The sequence below is a fragment of the Theropithecus gelada genome, chromosome 2 (assembly GCF_003255815.1).
Source record: "Theropithecus gelada isolate Dixy chromosome 2, Tgel_1.0, whole genome shotgun sequence".
NCBI lineage: Eukaryota > Metazoa > Chordata > Mammalia > Primates > Cercopithecidae > Theropithecus > Theropithecus gelada.
Window position 1 is genome coordinate 21,740,645 of NC_037669.1, and position 21,975 is coordinate 21,762,619.

General features: G+C 40.0%; 1 protein-coding gene across 1 annotated transcript in view; it reads right to left on the bottom strand.

Annotated features, from left to right (window-relative positions):
- Positions 1-242: 242 nt before the first annotated feature.
- ZBTB11 (zinc finger and BTB domain containing 11) overlaps positions 243-21,975 on the bottom strand; it is a 30,114-nt gene continuing 8,381 nt past the window's right edge. The window contains exons 4-11 of the mRNA XM_025375421.1: positions 15,440-16,281; positions 15,014-15,190; positions 10,642-10,887; positions 6,937-7,081; positions 5,520-5,637; positions 3,594-3,752; positions 3,309-3,484; positions 243-2,486 (exon numbers count right to left, since the gene is read on the bottom strand). Coding sequence (XP_025231206.1) covers positions 1,969-2,486; positions 3,309-3,484; positions 3,594-3,752; positions 5,520-5,637; positions 6,937-7,081; positions 10,642-10,887; positions 15,014-15,190; positions 15,440-16,281 — 2,381 coding nt within the window. The 3' untranslated portion in view covers positions 243-1,968. The remainder of the gene's footprint in view (positions 2,487-3,308; positions 3,485-3,593; positions 3,753-5,519; positions 5,638-6,936; positions 7,082-10,641; positions 10,888-15,013; positions 15,191-15,439; positions 16,282-21,975) is intronic.

Consider the following 21,975-nt stretch of genomic DNA (forward strand, 5'->3'; position numbering starts at 1 on the left):
CCTGTTCCCATTTAGGGCCATGGGTTTCCAGGCTTTTGCTGGGGAACTGCCCTCTTCTACCCATTATTTCCTTGCCTCTTGTCCCTATCAATTATATTTAAGAGTAAGAAGTTTTAATATTAAGTGTTCCTCCAAATGTTATTTTTTAGTGTTTGATTTCCTTTCTCTTTTAAAAAAAATTAACACACCAAGTAACAACTGATTTATGAACTGAAAATAGTAACAAGCTCAACTCCAAAGTCCATGCTTTTAAACAAGATTCAACATCTTTTATTTACATGTTTATGACATACATTAATGGTCATATACAATTTTTAAACTAAATCTAGTAACAACAGAGGATGGAACATAAAAGACACAATTCCAAATTTTAGTCAGGTTGAAATGCTTTTTCACTAACTGAAAGATAAGATAAATGAGCAGCCATTATAAAGTTAAGGGCTGTATGTCAATTCACTTCTTAAAATTGAAAGTCAGCCACACAGCTGGTAAAACAATGGGAAATTTGCAAATGCAAATATATAATGCATGCATAGCTATCACATTTATTCTTTATCCTTAAAGCCATTTTTAAAGTAAACTGGGAGAGGCATCTTAATAATATATGTACATCAAGGCACATTCTTTTCTTGTGCTTTAGGAATGATTTACATGTGATCTGCTTATGTCTTAATTTTATACTTTATAACAGCTTCTAATACCTAAAAGCTTAATTTTTAACAATTATACTTTGAGTGGTAGTTTCCCAGAGAGAAATGTGGCATCTCTCATGGTTATTTTCAAAATCAGAAAATAGGATAGCTTGAGGAGGTGGGATTTAAAAATCAAACATATGAATTAATATAACTCAGTTTTCGTAACCTTTAAAAATAATTTATCTTCAACAATTTGGTGGAACTGTAATCAATTTCTTCAAGTATTATACTATGAGGGCTGCACTGAATAATTTTCAATATTCTGAAATTACCTGACAATTACATGGTATCCACAGAGCCGCTGTGAATATCTATATTGCTATCCGATTTCTCAACTGCAGTTTTTCAACCAAATTAAACAATTAAACATGATACAAAAGCTGAAAACATACCAAACCTAGCTTGTTTGTTCATTAACTTGTTCATTCTTTGCAAATAATGAGAATTTTTTTTTCCATTAATTGTCGTATGTTATCAAGGAGAATTTTCCCATCAACAGTGTTAAATAACTCTGTTCTTTTCTCATGGTGAATTTGCTTGCCTTGAAGAAATAGTATAGTAAGGTTTTAATAAGCATTTCATGCATTTTAATGGCATTTTTAAAATTAGCTATTCATTTATGGGTTCCTCATATAGATAAATATATTGTGCAAACTTGATTACAACATGTAACTCATTAAGTGCTTTAAAACAGAATAAAGAATCCCTGACTTAAAAGGGGATAAAATAAATAGTAAGTCAAGAATCACAGATCTAAAGCATTTAAAAAACGTAATATACCTATGCATCCTATTGAAATTCTTTATATTAGAATTTTCTTTTTAATCCATAAACAGGGCAAATAAATCACAGAATCTCTATATTTTGAGAATAAAACAGAAGAAAAGCCAACTGGTGCAGCCTTTTAAATGCAAAATGTATAATAAAGTAATGTCAAAATGCAAATGAAACTGTACAGTTTTAAATTCAGTACAGTCATTTATAAACATTAATTCATGAAAGGTATATCATGATAAACCGCTGCCATCAAATATTAGGTTGCTGCAAAAGTAACTGCACCAACCTAATAGATTTGTTTTCAATTTCTTTACACTAAATGGACTTTTCTATAGAACCCATTGGCCAGACAAAATGTTTGGAAATGTTACGTTACCAAACAGCCCAGAGCTTTGATATGTAAACTCCAAGCAGACAGTCACATAGAATTGTAAACAAATGTTCTGTGAGTTCAGTGTACAAGAGATGTCACTTCTTTTTATCTTCATTAACATACTCATTCTCCTTCTGAAATATGTGCTACCTCTACTTTAACAGTTTGAATAGCTTCTGCAACTTCAGATAGCTTCTGTCCTTGCTGTTGTGCCAATACATAATTAACCACTTGCATAATACTTTGGTCAGAAAGTGTAGATACCGATGGATACTCTTCAGTAGCTGCAACAGCTTCCAGAGCTTCCATAGTTTCTCCTGTCACTACCACAGTCTCAAGTTCTTGAGGACCACTGCTTTCTTGTTCCTGCATGTCTGCTGTTAAGATGCTAACAGCATGTGCCACTTGAGTTCCTTGGTTATGAAACTGAAGGGTGTCTTTTTCCAGCATAATTTTGCAAGGCACATAGTCTCTGTGGAATTTTGTCATATGTTTACGGAGTGTTCGAGCATCTATGTAGGCTTCACTACATACAGGACAGACATAGGGCCGTTCACCAGTATGTGTTCTGACGTGGCGTTTTAGAGATCGGGCATCAGCCCAAGCAACTCCACATGTTAAGCACTCAAATGGCTTAACTCCTAAAAAAAGAAAAAAAACCTTTGTGTAGTGAGGTGCAAGCACCAAAATATACTTAAGCTGCCTACCAAACTTCCTTTTATTAAAAAGTACAGTAGCTCATAAGCCTTTCTATCTTGACTGTGGCAATCTTTTATTTAGGACTCAATGGCTTTCCTTGGAACAAACAAGATTCTGGGCCGGGCGCGGTGGCTCACGCCTGTAATCCCAGCACTTTGCGAGGCTGAGGCAGGTGGATCACCTGAGGTCAGCAGTTCAAGACCAGCCTGACCAACATGGTGAAACCCCATCTCTACTAAAAATACAAAAATTAGCCTGGCGTGGTGGCGGGCGCCTGTAGTCCCAGAGGCTGAGGCAGGACAATCGCTTCAATCTGGGAGGCAGAGGTTGCAGTGAGCCAGGATCGCGTCACTGCACTCCAGCCTGAGTAACAGACTCTGTCTCCAAAAAAAAAAAAAAAAAAAAAGAATAAACAAGATTCTAAACTATAAATCTCTCTAAAGATCTTCCTATGGACAGATGTGATTGAGACAAATTTTAGTTTCTGGGCATAATCTCATTTATTCCTTCACTCCTTCAAAGTAGAGGTTTCAAATAGTTTAGTTCAGCATAACAATGTGGATACAGAATTCAGCTCACTAAAAAAGGAACCTATTTATATATACACAATAATTAGGTACTCAGGTTCAGGATTACCTCTGTCATTTGAATAAAGATATGAAATTAATCTTTTACCAAGGAAGGTGAAAGAGCTAGTAAAGGGAGAATCACTACTGGATTGGATTTTATTCTATAAGGATACATATAATACCAAGTATAGTTACCTTCATGGTTGTTCATGTGTCTCCTATACTCTCTTAGCTGAGTGAATTTTCTTCCACATTTTTCACACACCCGTTCCAGGTTTTGCTTTGCTCTTCCTTTTTTCCCATGGGTAGCTTTCTTTACATGCCTTCTGAACAAAGCTTTTTCATAAAATTCTTTGCCACATATATTACACCTAAAATAGGGGAAAAGACCAAATTATTTTGTCCAAAGAAGCAGCAGTCATAATAATCAGAGTACACACATGTATCAATTAAGTTCAGCTCCTTCTCAAATTTACCCACCTATAAGGCTCAGTGACAGAATGAGACTTCACATGGGAATACCAATCTTTCTTCCAACTATAGCACTTATCACAAAATTGGCACTGGAATGGCTTCACACCAAGATGTTTGTTCATGTGCTGGCGAAGATCTCTAGCTTCAAAGAAACTTTTTTCACACCTGCAATAAAGTTCAGTTACCCAATTGGATAATCTTATTCCTTTAAAACAAGTTTCCAAGAATGCAGTAACTATTTTTAGTTTTTTAGAACTCCAAAAGATGATCTCAACTTAAAAGAATTCCCTAATTTTCCAATCTTGCATAAAGGCTACAGGGTTTTAGGTTCTTTTCATCTTAAGGCTACTAGAAATGTTTTAGAAAGAATCGTGCATAGTTCCCAAAGGTTATTACAGAGGAAATTTACTATTATCTCTCTCTCCCCTAAGTGACCCCGCTTTGAGATCCCTATTCAACCCTCTCACTCTCAGTCCATGTGTTGAGGGGAGGCTTTACCTTTGACCCTAGGGATACAGCAAATGACTTGGGCCTAAGTTAACCACAACAAAGCATTCCCTTGGCCATAGTGATTAACTCAGGGATGACTGACTTAACTTGATGTAACTGGAGTAATCCTCAGGGCTTTGATGAACTACCAGAAAAGAAGTTTGACAATTTGGAATCTGAGAGGATGTGAGACTGAAACCACTGCCACTGTCTTGTCCATAGGGTGCCTCAGAGAAAACAAGTGCTAATGAATTTGAATCCAGTTTACATTAAACCACCCAGACTCCCAGACTTTATATTTAATTCAAACCTGGTCGGGTTGAGTGTACTTTCACTTATAACTAAAAATGTATTGATAACAAACTATCTTTGTTGCAGAATAAGACTAATTAGAGTAACATCAACAGATATGTCAAGTAGGAAGCTCCAAAAGCCCATCTCTCCACAAAAGCAGAGGATAAACTGGCAAACTGTTACAATCAACCTTACCAGGAACTCTGAAAACTAAAAGCTTACAGTGACCAGACATATGTTTAACAAAGAAAAAAAACTGTTGAATCTCTGTTAAGAGAGCTTTCTGATGTACCCCTGAACCTAAAAGTTAAAAAAAAAAAACAAGAGAGAGCTTCCTGGCTTTTTTTTTCCCCTAAGAGACAGGATCTTGCTATGCTGCCTGCCCAGACTAGTTTTGAACTCCTGGCCTTAAGCAATCCCCCCACCTGTTTCCTGAAGTGTTGAAATTATAGGCATGAGTCACTGCGCCCACCCTAAAATGACTTTTTTTCTTTTTCTTTTCTTTTTTTGAGGCGGGGTCTCACTCTGTCGCCCAGGATGGAGTGCAGTGGTGCGATCTTGGCTCACTGCAACCTCCTACCTCCTGGGTTCAAGTGATTCTCCTGCCTCAGCCTCCCAAGTAGCTGGGACTACAGGTGTGAACTACCATGACAGGCTGATTTTTGTATTCTTAGTAGAGATGGAGTTTTGCCACATTGGCCAGGCTGGTCTCAAACTTCTGACTTCAGATGATCTGCCCGCCTTGGCCTCCCAAAGTGCTGGGATTACAGGCTTGAGCTGTTGTGCCTGGCCCGACTAATTTTATGTTATATGAATTTTACCTCAATCATAACAGAGATTTTAGGAGGCTCTGGAAAATGAAGAGGACCCGGGAAAAGAAACTGGCTGGCAGTGAGACTTTTCTTTCCCACACCCCCACTTCCAGGTAGTACATCTGAAAATCTTAAATCACTTTAAATGAGTGATTTGTATGGTAAATGATTTACATCTCAAAGACGTTAAAAATAGTAACCCTCAGGCAAGAAAAAAAGGACATTAAAATCAAGAGTAAACTGAAGTTACAGTTTAATATTATCTTCAAATATTTTTTTGAAAACTAAGTAAAAACGTAATTAAATTAATTGAATGCCTCACATATTGAATACTTACTGAGTACAATGATAGCCTCGAACCTCAGGCTTTGGTTGGTGTTTCTTGAAGTGCTTGCTGAGTCCAGAGCCCCTATGAAAAGACTTTCCACAAACTGAGCAAAGGTACTTGGACTCTCCTATTAGAAAAAATCAAAACCCTGTCACATATCCAGCAATCAGTCTTCTTTTAACAGAATTCTTTTTTTTCTTTTGAGATGGCATCTCACTCTGTTGCTCAGGCTGGATGGAGTGCAGTGGCGTGATCTCGGCTCATCACAAACTCCGCCTCCTGGGTTCACGCCATTCTCCTGCCTCAGCTTCCCGAGTAGCTGGGACTACAGACACATGACACCACGCCCAGCTAATTTTTTGTATTTTTAGTAGAGACGGATTTCACCGTGTTAGCCAGGATCGTCTCAATGTCATGACCTCGTGATCTGCCCGCCTTGGCCTCCCAAAGCGCTGGGATTACAGGCATGAGCCACCACGCCTGGCCTTTAGGAGAATTCTTTATGTTATTTCAGAAGTAACTTTACCAAAGGGACATGGAAGCTGTAAGATTTGGCAGACATCTAAGAATAACAATAAACCATGTCAAAATCCCCATTTCCTCTCAACAACTATAGTACTATCAGAAGGTATGATCCAAAGAATGTGATACAGTTGTATGATCTACGGATTGTAATAGTAATAGAGTTGAATACAAGTTGCAGCAGATATCTACCCTTCATTGACTATTCCCACATTTTTGCTTTAAAACATCTAAAAATAAGTATGCATGGACAAAAAATATAAGCCAACTACTATGTTGACAATTATGTCTGCCTACCATTTAACTTTTTAAAAGCATGATCACTTCTTTATGCCTGGATTTAAATTACGCATGATTTTAATACTTAGTACACATTTTTCTACACTGAGGGAAACAACGAATATTCTATACACAAACACAGCTGTAAAACCAGATCTAAGAAAACGCTTTTTAAAATTAATTAATTAATTAATTTTTTTTTGAGACAGAGTCTCGTTCTGTCACCCAGGCTGGAGTGCCGTGGCGCAATCTCAGCTCACTGCAAGCTCCGCCTCCTGGGTTCTCGCCATTTTCCTGCCTCAGCCTCCCAAGTAGCTGGGACTACAGGAGCCCGCCACCACACCCGGCTAATATTTTGTATTTTTAGTAGAGATGGGGTTTCACTGTGTTAGCCAGGATGGACTTGATCTCCTGACCTCGTGATCCGCCCGCCTCGGCCTCCCAAATTGCTGGGATTACAGGCGTGAGCCACCGTGCCCAGACTATGCTTTTAATTTTAAATACTGTCTCATACAAAATTGAGCACACATGACTATCAGTTTATGAATGCAATTTCTGGTATAATTAAAGCATAATCATTAATAGTTTATGAAACGTAACTATGTCAATATAAATTTCTCATTACCTGTGTGAATACTCATATGTTCTTGAAGACTCCGTTTGGTAACAAAAGACTTAACACATAGTTCACACTGGAACTGCTTTTGGGATTGATGAAGACTCTGATGTAATTTTAGACCATGCTTATAGATAAAAGTCTTTCCACAGACCTAAGACAGAACAGGGGTGATTAAGTCAAGAAAACAAAAAGGGAGATTGTTTCTGAAGAACGAGGACAGAGAAAATGAATATATTATTTTAAATAAATATTTAAATTATTTAACTTAAACATAATGACAAAGTGAAAGTTGAAACCAACTTGAAAGCTGACCCCTCTTCTGATTCAGTATTCAACATATATTGTTATCTTAAAACCAAGTGATTACCAGAGACTCTCAAAATAGTAAAAATCAGACAAATCTCATGCTATCCTTGAGACCGGTAAATAGTATACCTTACATTAAGAGACATGGAAGCTTAATCAAGAACAATATATCATTTCCTGTTACACCAACAGTGCTTTTCAAACTGTGATGAAGAACTAATTATTTTTTTCCTTTTCCACAATCCACTGGGAGAAATTTTTTTTAAACACAAAAATTTTTGTTAAAAATGATGTGACAATGCCAAATTGCTATGACAGTTTCTACATGCTTACTCTCTATTTCTCTACTTATCGTCCACAGACCACACATTCTGAGTAGTGCCACATGGGAAGACAAGAGGCCCAACTCATACTTGGTATTTAAATTTATGGCTGGGTGTGGTGGTTCACGCCTGTAATCCCAGCACTTTGGGAGGCCGAGACAGGCAGATCATTTGAAGTCAGGAGTTCGTGACCAGCCTGGACAACATGGTGAAACCCTGTCTCTACTAAAAAAAAAAAAAAAAACAAAAATTAGCCAGGTGTGGTGGCAGGCGTCTGTAATCCCAACTACTTGGGAGGCTGAGGTAGGAGAATCACTTGAACCCAGGAGGCGGAGGTTGCAGTGAGCCAAGATCGTGCTACTGCACTCTAGCCTTGGTGACAGAGCAAGAATCTTTCTCAAAAAAAAAAAACCAAAAAACAAAAAACAACCCATAAATTTACAAATAAAGTAATCCTTAGGACTTGGCTTCAAAATAACTGGTGGAGCCGGGCACGGTGACTCATGCCTGTAACCCCAACACTTTGGGAGGCTGAGGTGGTTGGATTGCCTGAGCTCAGGAGTTCAAGACCAACCTGGGCAACATGGTGAAACCCCATCTTTACTAAAATACAAAAAATTAGCTGGGCGTGGTGGCGTGCGCGTGTAGTTCCAGCTACTCAGGAGGCTGAGGCAGGAGAATTGCTTGAACCCGGGAGGTGAAGGTTGCAGTGAGCCAAGATCGCACCACTGCACTCTAGCCTGGGTGACAGAGTGAGACCCTACCTCCAAAACAAACCAAACCAAACCAAACCAAACCAAACCAAACCAAACCAAACCTGGCGGAGTGGGGGTGGGGGTGGGAGTAGCGTAGTGAATAATAGTATACATAAAACACATGTACCATGAGCTGGTAACTACTGAGGTTGGGTGAAGGGTACATGTGGGTTCAGCCCATTCTCTTCTAAAATAATAAAAAGGTATAAAAGAGAGAAATATAAAAAAAGTCTCACTGGAGGCCAGGCACAGTGACTTATGCCTATAATCCCAGCACTTTGGGAGGCCCAGATGGGAGAACAGCCTGAGACCAGGAGTTCAAGAGCAGCCTGGGCAATATAGCAAGACCCCTGTCTCTATAAACATTTAAAAAAAAAAAAAAATTAGGTGGGTGTGGTGGCATGCACCTGAAGTCCTAGCTACGTGGGTGGCTGATGCAGGAGGACTGCTTGAAACCAGGAGTTCGAGTTTACTGTGAGTTAAGATAACGCCACCGTACGCCAGCCTGGGTAATAAAACAAGGAAGACCCTGTCTTTAAAAAATCTCATTGAAAAACATACTTGCACATGCATGTTTACAACAGCACAATTCACAGTTGCAAAAATATGAAACCAGCACAAATGCCCGTAAATCAATGAGCAGATAAAGAAAATGTGTATATATATACCATGGAATACCACTCAGTCATAAAAATGAACAAAATAATGGCATTTGCAGCAACCTGGATGGAATTGGAGACCACTACTCTTTTAAAAATTAAGTTTTTTTTGAGATGGAGTCTCATTCTGTCGCCCAGGCTAGAGTGTAGTGGTGCGATCTTGGCTCACCGCAAACTCTGCCTTCTGGGTTCCAGCGATTCTCCTACCTCAGCCTCCCGAGTAGCTGGGATTACCGGTGTGTTCCACCATGCCTGGCTAATTTTTTGTATTTTTAGTAGAGACTGGGTTTCACCATGTTGGCCAGGATGGTCTCGATCTCCTGACCTTGTGATCCACCTGCCTCGGTCTCCTAAAGTGCTGGGATTACAGGCATGAGCCACTGCACCTGGCCAATTAATTCATTTTTTTTGAGATGGAATTTTGCTCTTGTTGTCCAGGCTGGAGTGCAGTGGCACCACCTCGGCTCACTGCAACCACCACCTCCCAGGTTCAAATGATTGGAGACCACCACTACAAATGAAGTAACTCAGGAATGGAAAACCAAACATCGTTATGTTCTCACTCATAGTTGGGACCTAAGCTATGAATGATACAATGGACTTTGGGGACTTGGGGGAAAGGGTGAGTTGGGGGTGAGGCATAGAAGACTACACCCTAGGTATAGTGTATACTGTTCAAGTAATGGGTACACCAAAGTTTCAGAAAACACCACTAAAAAACTTATCCAAGTAAACAAACACCACCTGTTCCCCAAAAACTATTAAAATACAGAAAGAAAAAAGAAAAAAATCCCATTGGTTCCAAACTGTTTTTTAATAAAAATACTGAGTCAGGCCTGGCATAGTGCTCATGCCTATAATTCCAGTACTTTGCGAGCCTGAGGTATGAAGACTACTTGAGCCCACGAGTTTGAGGCCAGCCTGGGCAACACAGTTAGGCCCCATCTCCACAAAATATTAAAAAATCAGCCACGCACGGTGGTGCACACCTGTAGTCCCACCTACTTGGGAGGCTAAGGTGGGAGGATGGTATAAGCCTCTGAGAGAGGGAGGCTGCAGTGAGCCGTCATCATGCCACTACATTCCAGCCTGAGAGACAGAACAAGACCTCGTCTCAAAAGAGACAAAAAACCCCAAACTGAATCATACTCATATATAAGGCTACAAATTTCTAGTGCGACTAGAAATTTTTCACTGTTCCAAACAGCCCAAAGCTGGCTAATCACAGGATTCATTGCCCTTGAGTAGTATTTTGGCATTTAGGTACTCTCAATCCTTAGCTCTAGAGAGGAACACAGCTTAGGCAGGACTTCTACAGACCACAGAGATTTGTTTAAGCCATGGGTTCCTTCCCAGTCTGGGTTGGTCCAGTTGAAGGTTAAGGAATGATGGGGGTGATAAATTGGTTATTTTTCACCCTATACATCTTCTGGACCCTAGTTAAGTTTTCACAAACATCTTAAACAAATTCAAATTACAACTTCAGAGAGCAAATTAAAAAACACAATAGGGAATCACCTTTGGTCTAGGCAATAAAGAAGTCATAAATTTCCCTGACATTTTACAAAAATGAGAGTGACTTGAGAATACATATCCCACCAGTCTCTTTGGCACCCATAGTTAAGTTCTAATGTTTTTTAAATAGCAAAATAAACGTTATAGCTTTACCTGGCATGCATGTGGCTTTACACCTGTGTGCTTTAACATATGTATTCGGAGAGAATATAACTTAGGTAATGTTCTTCCACATATGGAACATATAAATTCCCGCTTGGTTCTGCCCTTCTCAGATGATGTTCCCGATGCTTCATTAGATGCAGAATTGGACGAGGATGAAGAGGGTGCATCTTTTCTAGTATGACGAATAAGATGTGCTCGCAAAGAGGCACTGTACTGAAACTGTTTTTTACACAACTAAAAGAAAAATAAAATTCTCTCTAAATGTATTTCCATTACAAAATGTTAACTGAAGCTCAACTCATATTTGAACTTTTTGTTACAATTATATAAATCAATAAACACATATACTATGTAAAAAACAATAGGTACTAGATTGTAAAGATAAAAGGGATAAGACTCAATTCCTATTCAGGAGAGGCTAAAGTCTAATGACAGCACAAGATTTGTATCAACAAGGTTGGGCTTGAAATGGGTCTTTCAGGAGTGGTAAAACAAAGACAGAAGAATATTATCATTAGCATGAGTACTAATAGTTGTCAGGTGGAACAGAAGTAGGGGCTGGAAATAGAAAGGTAAGGCTGTGATTGATGGCCCTTGGATTTTATCTCATAGTTGAAGATTCAAGAAAATTTTATTGTTTTTAAAATCAAAGTTATATATGCTTAACCTGTACAAAACCTATTTTTTAAAACAATAAGTAAAACTGGTCTCCTGGCCAACCATCTCCACCATATTTTGCTCCTCGAGTTATCTCTGACTTTGTTTTTAAGTGCAGCTGTGTTTGTATGACTCTCTCGATGCTTCTCTTTGTAACTCTATGTAACACACATAACGGAAGTTGATTTGCATTTTTACTCCTCTACTCCCTACTTAGATATGTAAATGATTTCCATTACCCCTCTTCATCAATATACCTATATCATATTCTTGAGTAGACCAATTTCAAGGCTTACATTTTTAGGATGTAAATATTATTACCACTGGGCCACATACAGTACACTGTAATTCTTTTTCCTTTCTTGCTTTTTGTTTTATTTCTCTTTGCACTTACTAATTTGCCAAACCCTGCCCCCAACGGCACTGGGAGGAGATTTAAAACCCATCACCTTTTTGGAAATCTCTGTCAAATCATTATGTCCTCGTCTGGGTGTGGTGGCTTACGCCTGTAACCCCAGCATTTGGGAGGCTAAAGAGGGTGGATCACTTGAGTCCAGGAGTTTAAGACCAGCCTAGGCAACATCGTAAAACCCTGTCTCTACAAAAAAAAATACAAAAAGCCAAGAATGGTGGTGCATGCCTGTGGTCCCAGCTATTTGGGAGGCTAAGACAGGAGGATCGTTTGAGCCCGGGCTGTGGAGGTTGCAGTGAGCTGTGATAGTGCCATTGCACTCCAGCCTGGGCTACAGAGCAAGACCCTACCTCAAAAAAAAAAAAAAAAAAAAATTATGTCCTGGGCTAATTGTTCCCTATACCTGATACATAGCTTCATCCTGGGATCTCCCTTCACTATTGTCTTGATGAATCCCTTGGACTCTGTTGAACTGGATGCCGTGTTTTCCATTTAACATGTCTTGCTCATTTTAGTGAAACTGTCTGTCAACAGCTTCCTGAGAAAATTTGGGAGGTAATAATTTTGAGACCTGGCATGTCTGAAAATATTCTTACTCTACCATCATAAATAACTAAAAGTTTGACTGATTGGCTATAAGAATTCAAGTCAGAAATCATTTCTCTTTAGATTTTAAACACATGGTGGCTTTGTCTTCTAGTTTCTGTTGCTGTTGTTGAAAAACCTAAAGCCATTCTGATCCTTATCCTTTTTATGAGATTGACAATGTTATTGTTTTCCCTCTGGCAACTTATTTTATTTTTGTCCACTGATTCTGAAATTTTATAATGTACTTTAATACAGTTTGATTTTCATTCACTGTTCTGGGCATTCAGTGTACTCCTTTAACACAGAAACTTCTATCCTTAAGTTCTGAAATTTTTCTTTATTTTTTTTTCCATGTTTTGTTTGAAAGTAATACTTGTATACTGAATATCTTAGACCAATAATATTATTTTCTTTCACTCCCAATTTCTAACTTGTCTTTTTGCTCTATTTTCTGGGAGATTTCATCAGTTATATTTTCCAACTTTTGTGAGATTTTTTTATATGCTATATATTTTATTCCTAAAAAACTCTTTAGTTATTTTAATGTACCGTTCATATTAATAATTTTTTTAGGCTTTTTTTTTTTTTTAACACTAGTCCAGTGCAGAAGTGAGAAGCGGGTAGAGTAGAACAAGCAGTTTGATCTGTAACTGTGAACAATCGAGATAACTCACTAACTTTGGACCAGCCAATATGACCTTTTATTTAAAAAAATTTTTTTTTGTAGAGACAGGGTCTCGCTATATAGCCTGGTCTTGAACTCCTGGGCTCAAGTGATTCTCCCATCTCTGCCTCCCAAAGTGTTCGGATTACAGGTATAGGCCACCACGCTCAGCCTCAATGTGTCCTTTTAAAAACATAGTACCGCTGGGCGCAGAGGCTCATGCCTGTAATCCCAGCACTTTGGAAGGCTGAGGCAGGCAGATCACCTGAGGTCAGGAGTTTGAGACCAGCCTGACCAACATGGAGAAACTCCATCTCTACTAAAAATACAAAATTAGCCGGGTATGGTGGTGTATGACTGTAATACCGGCTACTTAGGAGGCTGAGGCAGGAGAATTGTTTCAATCTGGGAAGCAGAGATCGTGCCATTGCATTCCAACCTGGGCAACAAGAACAAAACTCTGTCTCAAGAAAAACAAAAACAAACAAACAAAAAACCCATAGTACCTGGCTGTTTTGTAAACTTAATTTTTTCATTTATCTCTTACATAAATCATACGTTCTGAAGTTTTTTTCTTTTTAGTTTTCTTTTCTCGCTAGTCTTAGATACCTTAAAGTTGCCTTTTTTTGGTTTGTTTTTTTTTTTTTTTTTTGGAGACAGGGTCTCACTTTGTGGGGCAATCTTGGCTTCCTGTAGCCTTGACCTCCTGGGTTCAAGCCATCCTCCTGCCTCAGCCCCTCGCAAGTAGCTGGGACTACAGGTGTGTGCCACCATGCCCAGTTAATTTTTGTAGAGATGGGGTTTCACCATGTTGCCCAGGCTGGTCCTGAAATCTTGAGCTCAAGCAATCTGCCTTGGCCTCCCAAAATGTTAGAATTATAGGTACAAGCCACTGCATCCAGCCAAAGTTGTTTTTCTTGAAATCTTTTGTCATGAGTCAATAATCCCTAATATCTGTTCATATTTCAGAATAAGACATTAAAAAATTCACTGGAATTTCCATGTAAATGGGGAGGGGACTGTTGTCAACCATGAGCTTTAGTCAGTAGCTGTCTTTTGTTATTGGGCTTCAGACTTTTCATCTCTGAGAAATCTTTTTGCTTTATGGTTAAGGGTGTAGATGCCTATACCTTGGGACTTGAGAAAAGAAAGAACTTGGGCCAGGTGCGGTAGCTCACGCCTGGCATCCCATACCTTGGGGAGGCTGAGGCAGGTGGATCGTTTGAGCTCAGGAGTCTGAGACTGGCCTGGCCAACATGGTGAAACCCTGTCTCTACTAAAAACACAAAAAAATTAGCCAGGCATGGTGGCTCATGCCTGTAGTCCCAGCTACTCAAGAGGCTGAGGCAGGAGAATCGCCTGAACCTGGGAGGTGGAGGATGCAGTGAGCCAAGATTGCGCCACTGCACTCTAGCCTGGTTGACAGAACAAGACTCCGTTTCCAAAAAAAAAACAACTTAACATTCAGTATGCTTTTACTCTTCCCTGTTTTGAGTACCGTACGCTTAGCTTCACTAATTATAGTACTCCCCAGTGGAGTTATGGTTTTATCCTTTCCAGGGAGAAGATGGATCTTTGGCTAAGGGGACAGGGGTAGTGATTTAATTGCTCTACTTTCAAGGTAGCTAGCACTACTAATTCCTGAGACATTTTGGTGGTTCTACAATTCACTTTGGGTTGATTCTTAGCTTTCCCCACTGAAAACCTGGAAGTGAACCCTTTCAAATCTGCTGAATAAGTTACTCCATCTATTTATTTGTATCCAGAATTTAGTTGTTTCAAGATTTCCTGTTCTCTCTGCCTTTTTATGAGTTATATTTTTAAAATGATCTTTTTACTGTTATTTTACTATGGTAGAAGCAGAGATAAGTCACTGAATATTTTGGGGAGGCAAGTAAATGACATGCATATTTAAATCAAAAGATGACTCTTATAGTCATAAAAGACATAGAATACAAGTGAAAAGATAACCAAGCAGTAAGCTGGATTCTATATATTATGAATTAGAGTTATCTTCAATTAGCTTTCCAAATACTTACCGGACATTTGTAATCTCTAGCTCTTTCATGTTTCAGTTTGTGCATTATAAGGGCGTATCGTCTCTGAAAAACCATTCCACATTCCCCACATTTATGAGATGCTTCTTCAGTGTTCTCTTTAGCATCTCTTTTTGGCTGTTTCATCTTCTTTCCTCTTTGAACTAACTTCTGAGCCACCTAATAAGGGATAGAAATCACAATCTAAGTAAATCTACTCAATTTTAACTTTGAAAGTCATGTTGTAAATTTCTAACAAAAAGATTTCAAATTCACATTATCTTATTAATACTGGCATTTAAAACATTAAGTTGCTACCTTGTACCTGTCTCACCTCCCAAACAATTTTCACTATAGCCGTAAGTTCATCAATACAATGCTTTCAACCTAAAGCTAAAACTACAAAGGCCAACCCTTCTTACATCATACCTGTTGAACTGCTGACTTGGGAATGGCTTTCCGTTTCTGCAGCTTTTTCTCCATTCCCTTGTGTAGTCGAATATATGCCCCTTCATTAACAGAACGTTGTCGAAGCCTGCTTCTGTAAGTATCATCATCAGGGCCAAAGTCTGTCTTTGCTGTTGATGCAACTAGATTTTCCTGATCTTTTAAAGGTTGGTCAACATTCTGCCTACGTTTTGGAATGTCTTCGGCACAGATATCCTCAGCTGATATATCATTTCCCATACCACTATCCTCTGGTGAACTACTAATTACATTCTCTTTTGAAAGTTTTGGGTATATATTAGAAACTGTGTTATTGTCTCTGTTGTTTGAAGTTTCCAGTTTTGTCTGGTTGTTTTTTGTTATTAAATCAACAGACTTCATTGCAGGATGGGAATCAGCTATACATCCTACAGATGACAGGGCAGCTTCAGCCTCTGAAGAAACCTGGGGCTCAGGCTGTTGTCCTAACTCTCCATTCTGCTCAGCTTCTGGCAATTCTCCATTTACCAGCAGTACAATTTCACAATCTCCAAGTTCAGTAGATAAAGTTGTTGTTCCCTCATTGCTAGCCACAGGAGGTGCTGTACCCCCATTCTGTACTGGTAAGTCCTGGGTGGATGCAACTGTTTGTACTTCACCCTTCTTATATACTGTTAGCTGCTTCTCTTCCATTAACTTATGTACACTTTCACAAATCTCTAAGACTTCTGACATGAAAAGATGACGAGCTAAGATGGCTACATCAGCCATGCTACAGAAGTCAAAACTTAGTACAGAAGTATAGGCAAATTCCAGTAAAGGAAGGAAGCTGGCCTTACAAAAACCTGTATGAATTCAAAGAAGGTAAAGACAAAAAAGTCAATTACCAATGAAACAATACAGAATTATGACAACATAAAATATAATTCAAAGGCAAATATGACCACTTGTTCGGTAACTAATCATCCCTGGATTTGCATTTTGTTCTGGTTTCTTATTAAACCTGGACTAACTCATTTGTATGAGCTGCGTCTCAGTACCTAATACAGAAAATAGTATCAGACTTACTACCTCAAGAGTTGCTGTAAGGCAGTGATTTTCAAACCGTACTCCTTAGAACCCTGGGGATTCCTCAAATTCCCCTCAAGAAACAGCTGCTGGAAGATGGAGGGTTAAAAAAAAGAGGAAGGCAGGTGAGTGGCAGGGTTCAACCAACCTGTCCCCTAATCTCACTTCAGTAAATATATCTGTACTTTCAAGTAATAGTGGTCCATATAAAAATGTTATTGAACAAAGTATTCTATGACTAAAAGTAAAAAAACAATACCTAAGGGAGAGGTCAGCAACATTTTTCTGTTAAGAGTAAGATAATAAATATTGCAGGCCATGAGATGTCTGCTAAAACTGCTCAGCTTTGCCACTGTAGCTGGAAAGCAGATGTACACCAATGGACGTGGCTGTGTTCCAATACAACCTTCTTTACAAAAAGGGAAGGAAGGGAAGAGTGGTCCTTGGGCTGTAGTTTGCCTATACTAGGTCTAAGAAATTATACGTGAGGTATTACATTCTTCTGTGGGAAAACAAAGTCAGTTTCTTTTCTAAAATTCTCAGTGATTCACTTTCAAAGCCATTTTTAATTCTTAATATTCATATGAATCAAAAATCAGAAAAAAGATTACACAGTGATAATTCTATGTCCAAAACCAGAATGATTAAGAATTTGTATAGCTCTCCAGAATTTCGTTATACAGCCAAGTCAATATTTTTATGTATTTATGTATTTATGTATTTACTTATTTTTTGAGACGGAGTCTTGCTCTGTGGCCAGGCTGGAGTACAGTGGCGAAATCTTGGCTCACTGCAACCTCCCGACTCCCAGGTTCAAGCAATTCTCCTGTCTAAGCCTCCTGAGTAGCTGGGACTACAGGCACAAGCCACCATGCCCAGCTAATTTTTGTATTTTTAGTAGAGACGGGGTTTCACCATATTAGCCAGATGATCTTGATCTCCTGACCTTGTGATCCGCCTGCCTCAGCCTCCCAAAAGTGCTGAGATTACAGGTGTGAGCCACCGCACCTCGCCTTACTTTTTCATTTAGGTACTTTGAGACAGGCCCTTGCTCTGTCAGGTTGAAGTGCAGTGGATTCATCACGGCTCACTGTAACCTGGACCTCCCAGGCTCAAGCAGTCCTCCTGCTTCAGCCACCTGAGTAGCAGGGCAGGCGTGCACCTGGTTATTTTCATATTTTGTAGAGATGGAGGTCTCCCCATGTTGCCTCGGCTGATCTTTACCTCCCGGCCTGAAGGGCTACTCCTGCCTCGGCATCTCAAAGTCCTTGGATTACAGATGTGAGCCACCATACCCAGACGGAGGCAAATACTCTAATTCTGCCTTCTCACACTAGGTGTCATATTACACATATTTTTCTGCACTTTGCTTTTCTCATACAATAATTTATCTTAGAGATTTTTAAATATACAATTGAGAGCCATTCTTGCTGTAATTTTCAGTTCTGACTCAAGGTATGAAAAGTGTGGTACTTTATGCAAAAGAACCTACGAAGGATGAACAAGTATACAGAGAGAAGCCTTAAAATGTGAGATGTTAGGACTCAGACTGAAAACTGAGGGGACTCCACATCAACATTATCATTATGGTGAATTCAGCCATTCCTGGGAAAGCTAATTCTTTTCTTTTTGAGATGGAGTTTCGCTCTTGATGCCCAGGCTGGAGTGCAAGGGCACAATCTTGGCTCACTGCAACCTCCGCCGCCCAGGTTCATGCAGTTCTCCTGCCTCTGCCTCTCGAGCGGCTGGAATTATAGGCGCCCGCCACCACACCCAGCTAATTTTGTATTTTTAGTAGAGGTGGGAGTTCTCCATGTTGGTCAGGCTAGTCTCGAACTCCTGACCTCAGGTGATCCACCCACCTCAGCCTCCCAAAGTGCTGGGATTACAGGCGTGAGCCACTGCACCCGGCTGGGAAGCTAATTCTTAAATAGGCTGAAACCACATTAATGCTGCTATAAATTATGAGACCAAGTTTAAGGTAAATCATTAAATTCCTTTAAAAAAATCACATACTAACAAAATAATGTACCCAATACCCTTTAAATTTCTTTTTTTCTTGAGACAGAGTCCTGCTCTGTCGCCCAGGCTGTAGTGCAGTGGTGAGATCTCAGCTCACTACAACATCCACCTCCTGGGTTCAAGCAATTCTCGTGCCTCAGCCTCCCGAGTAGCTAGGATTACAGGTGTGTGCCACTATGCCCAGCTAACTTTTGAATTTTCAGTAAAGACATGGTCTTGCCATGTTGGGCAGTCTGGTCTCAAACTCCTGGCCTCAAGCGATCCAACCACCTTGGCCTCCCAAAGTGCTGGGATTACAGGCATGAGCCACCGTGCCTGGCCTACCCTTTAAATTTCTAAGTTCATATTCATATGAAAAATTTTCCATGAAAACATTAGCATTGCTCCAAACAGCATTTTAAATAGCTAATACCATTTTTACAAAGATACTGGTCATAGGTTTATTTTAAATACCATAAAAGAAAAAGAAACTAAAACAAAACAAAAAAATCACTTACAGGCTGGGTGCAATGACTCACACCTGCAGTCCCAGAGCTTTGGGAGGGCAAGCAGGGACATTACCTGAGATCAGGAGTTCAAAAGCAGCTTGGGCAACATGGTGAAACCCTGTCTCTACAAAAATTACAAAAGAAATTAGCCAGGCATGGTGATGCGCACCTGCAGTTCCAGTTACTTGGGAGGCTGAAGTGGGAGAATCGCTTGAGCCCAGGAGGTCAAGGCTGCAGTAAGCTGATATTATGCCACTGCACTCCAGCCTGGGTGAGAGCAAGATGCTGTCTCAAAAAAAAAAAATCACTCACAATCCTACCATCAAAAGAGAACAGGCAAGTAATTTTGGTATTCCATGTTTACCTCCAACCTTTTTTTTTTTTTTTTTTTTTTTGAGACAGAGTCTTACTCTGTCACCAGGCTGGAGTGCAGTGGTGTAACCTTAGCTCGCTGCAACCTCCGCCTCCTGGGATCAAGGGATTCTCCTCCCCCAGCCTCCCGAGTAGCTGGCACTACAGGCGCCCACCACCACGCCTGGCTAATTTTTTGTATTTTTAGTAGACACGGGGCTTCACCATGTTGGCCAGGATGGTCTCGATCTCTTGACCTCGTAATCCACCTGCCTCGGCCTCCCAAAGTGCTGGGATTACAGGCGTGAGCCACTGTGCCTGGCCACCTCCAATCTTTTTACATACACATTCCCTGCAGAACATTTAAATCAAATGAAATGGATAATTTTGCAAAATAAAAAGATTGTCGAGATCTATTACACGACAATGTGAATACAGTTAATACTATTGAAGTGTACACTTAAAAAAATCATTATGGCCGGGTGCAGTGGCTCACGCCTGTAATCCCAACACTTTGGGAGGCTGAGGCGGGCAGACTGCTTGCGGCCAGGAGTTCGAGACCAGCCTTGGCAACACGGCAAAACTCCATCTCTACTAAAATTACAAAAATTAGTCGGGCATTGTGGTGTACACCTGTAATCCCAGCTACTCAGGAGGCTAAGGCAGGAGAATTACTTGAACCCAGAAGGTGGATGGAGGTTGCAGTGAACCGAGATGGTGCCACTGCACTCCAACCTGGGCGACAGAGCAAGACTGTCTCAAAAAATAGTAACAGCCGGGCGTGGTGGCTCACGCCTGTAATCCCAGCACATTGTGAGGCTGAGGTGGGTGGACCACCTGGGATCAGGAGTTCAAGACCAGCCTGGCCCATGGTGAAATCTCATCTCTACTAAAAATACAAAAATTAGCTGGGCTTGGTGGCGGGTACCTGTAATCCCAGCTACTTGGGAGGCTAAGGCAGGAGAATTGCTTGAACCCAGGAGGCGGAGGATGCAGTAAGCCGAGACTGCACCATTGCACTCCAGCCTGGGCAACAAGAGTGAAATGCCATCTCAAAAAAAAAAAAGTAATAATAGTAATAATAATAATAATCATTATGGAACTCTTATACATTGTTGGTAAACATGTAAATTAGTACACCAGGATGAAAAACAGTATGGAAGTGCCTCAAAAAACTAAAAATATAACTATCATATGATCCAGCAATCCCACTACTGGGTACCTACCCAAAGAAAAGAAATTATATCAAAGAGATACTTGCACCCCATGTTTATTGCAGCACTACTCACAATGGCCAAGAAATGAAATCAACCTACATGTTCATCAACAGATGAATGGAAAAAAATGTGGTAAACATACACAATGGAATACTATTCAGCCGTAAAAAAAGAATGAAATTCTGTCATTTGCAGCAACATGATAAACCTGGAGGACATTATGCTAAGTAAAATAAGTCAAGGACAGAAAGATAAATACCAAATGTCCTCACTCACATGGGGGAGCTACAAAAAATCCTTAGATTATACAAGTAGAGAGAAGAGTTATGGTTATTAGAAGATAGGCAGGGAGAAAGGAGGGGAGTGTAGGAAGAGGTTGGTTAATAGATACAAAATTACAGCTAGATAGACAGGAGGAACATCTTCTAGTGTTCTATAGCACTGCAGGGTATATAGTTAACAACAGTTTATGGTATATGTTAAAAAAGGCACAAGAAGCCTGGCATGGTGGCTCACCCCCTGTAATCTCAGTGCTTTGAGAGGCTGAGGCAGGAGGAGTCCAGGAGTTCAAGGCCAGCCTGGGCAACAAAGTGAGACTCCATCTCTATAAACAAACAAATCGAAAAATTAGTTGGACAAGGTGGTGTGCACCTGTGGCCCCACCTACACCGGAGGCTGAAGCAAGAAAATTGCTTGAGCCCAAGAATTGCTTGAGCCCATGACTGTACCACTGCACTCTAGCCTAGGGTGACAGAATGAGACTCTGTCTAAAAAAAAAAAAAAAAAAAAGATGAAAGAATTTTGAATGTTTTCAACAAAGAAAGCTAAATGTTTGAGGTGATAGGTATATCCTAATTACCCTCATTTGATCATTACTAATTGTATACATGTACCAAAATATCATTTTGCACACCAAAAATATGTACAATTATTACATGTCAACTAACAATAAAAGGAGGGAGCCTCTCTGAACCTATTGTGTTTCAGGCACTATCTAAAAATAAATAAAAAGGAAAAATCATGAAAAGGGTAAATTTTGGTTTTTTTTTTTACAATTTAAAAACTTTACTAAAAAATCTCCTCTCTCTCAGGCCGGGCGCGGTGGCTCAAGCCTGTAATCCCAGCACTTTGGGAGGCCGAGACGGGCGGATCACGAGGTCAGGAGATCGAGACCATCCTGGCTAATACCGTGAAACCCCGTCTCTACTAAAAATACAAAAAACTAGCCGGGCGAGGTGGCGGGCGCCTGTAGTCCCAGCTACTCGGGAGGCTGAGGCAGGAGAATGGCGTAAACCTGGGAGGCGGAGCTTGCAGTGAGCTGAAATCCGGCCACTGCACTCCAGCCCGGGTGACAGAGCGAGACTCCGTCTCAAAAAAAAAAAAAAAAAAAAAA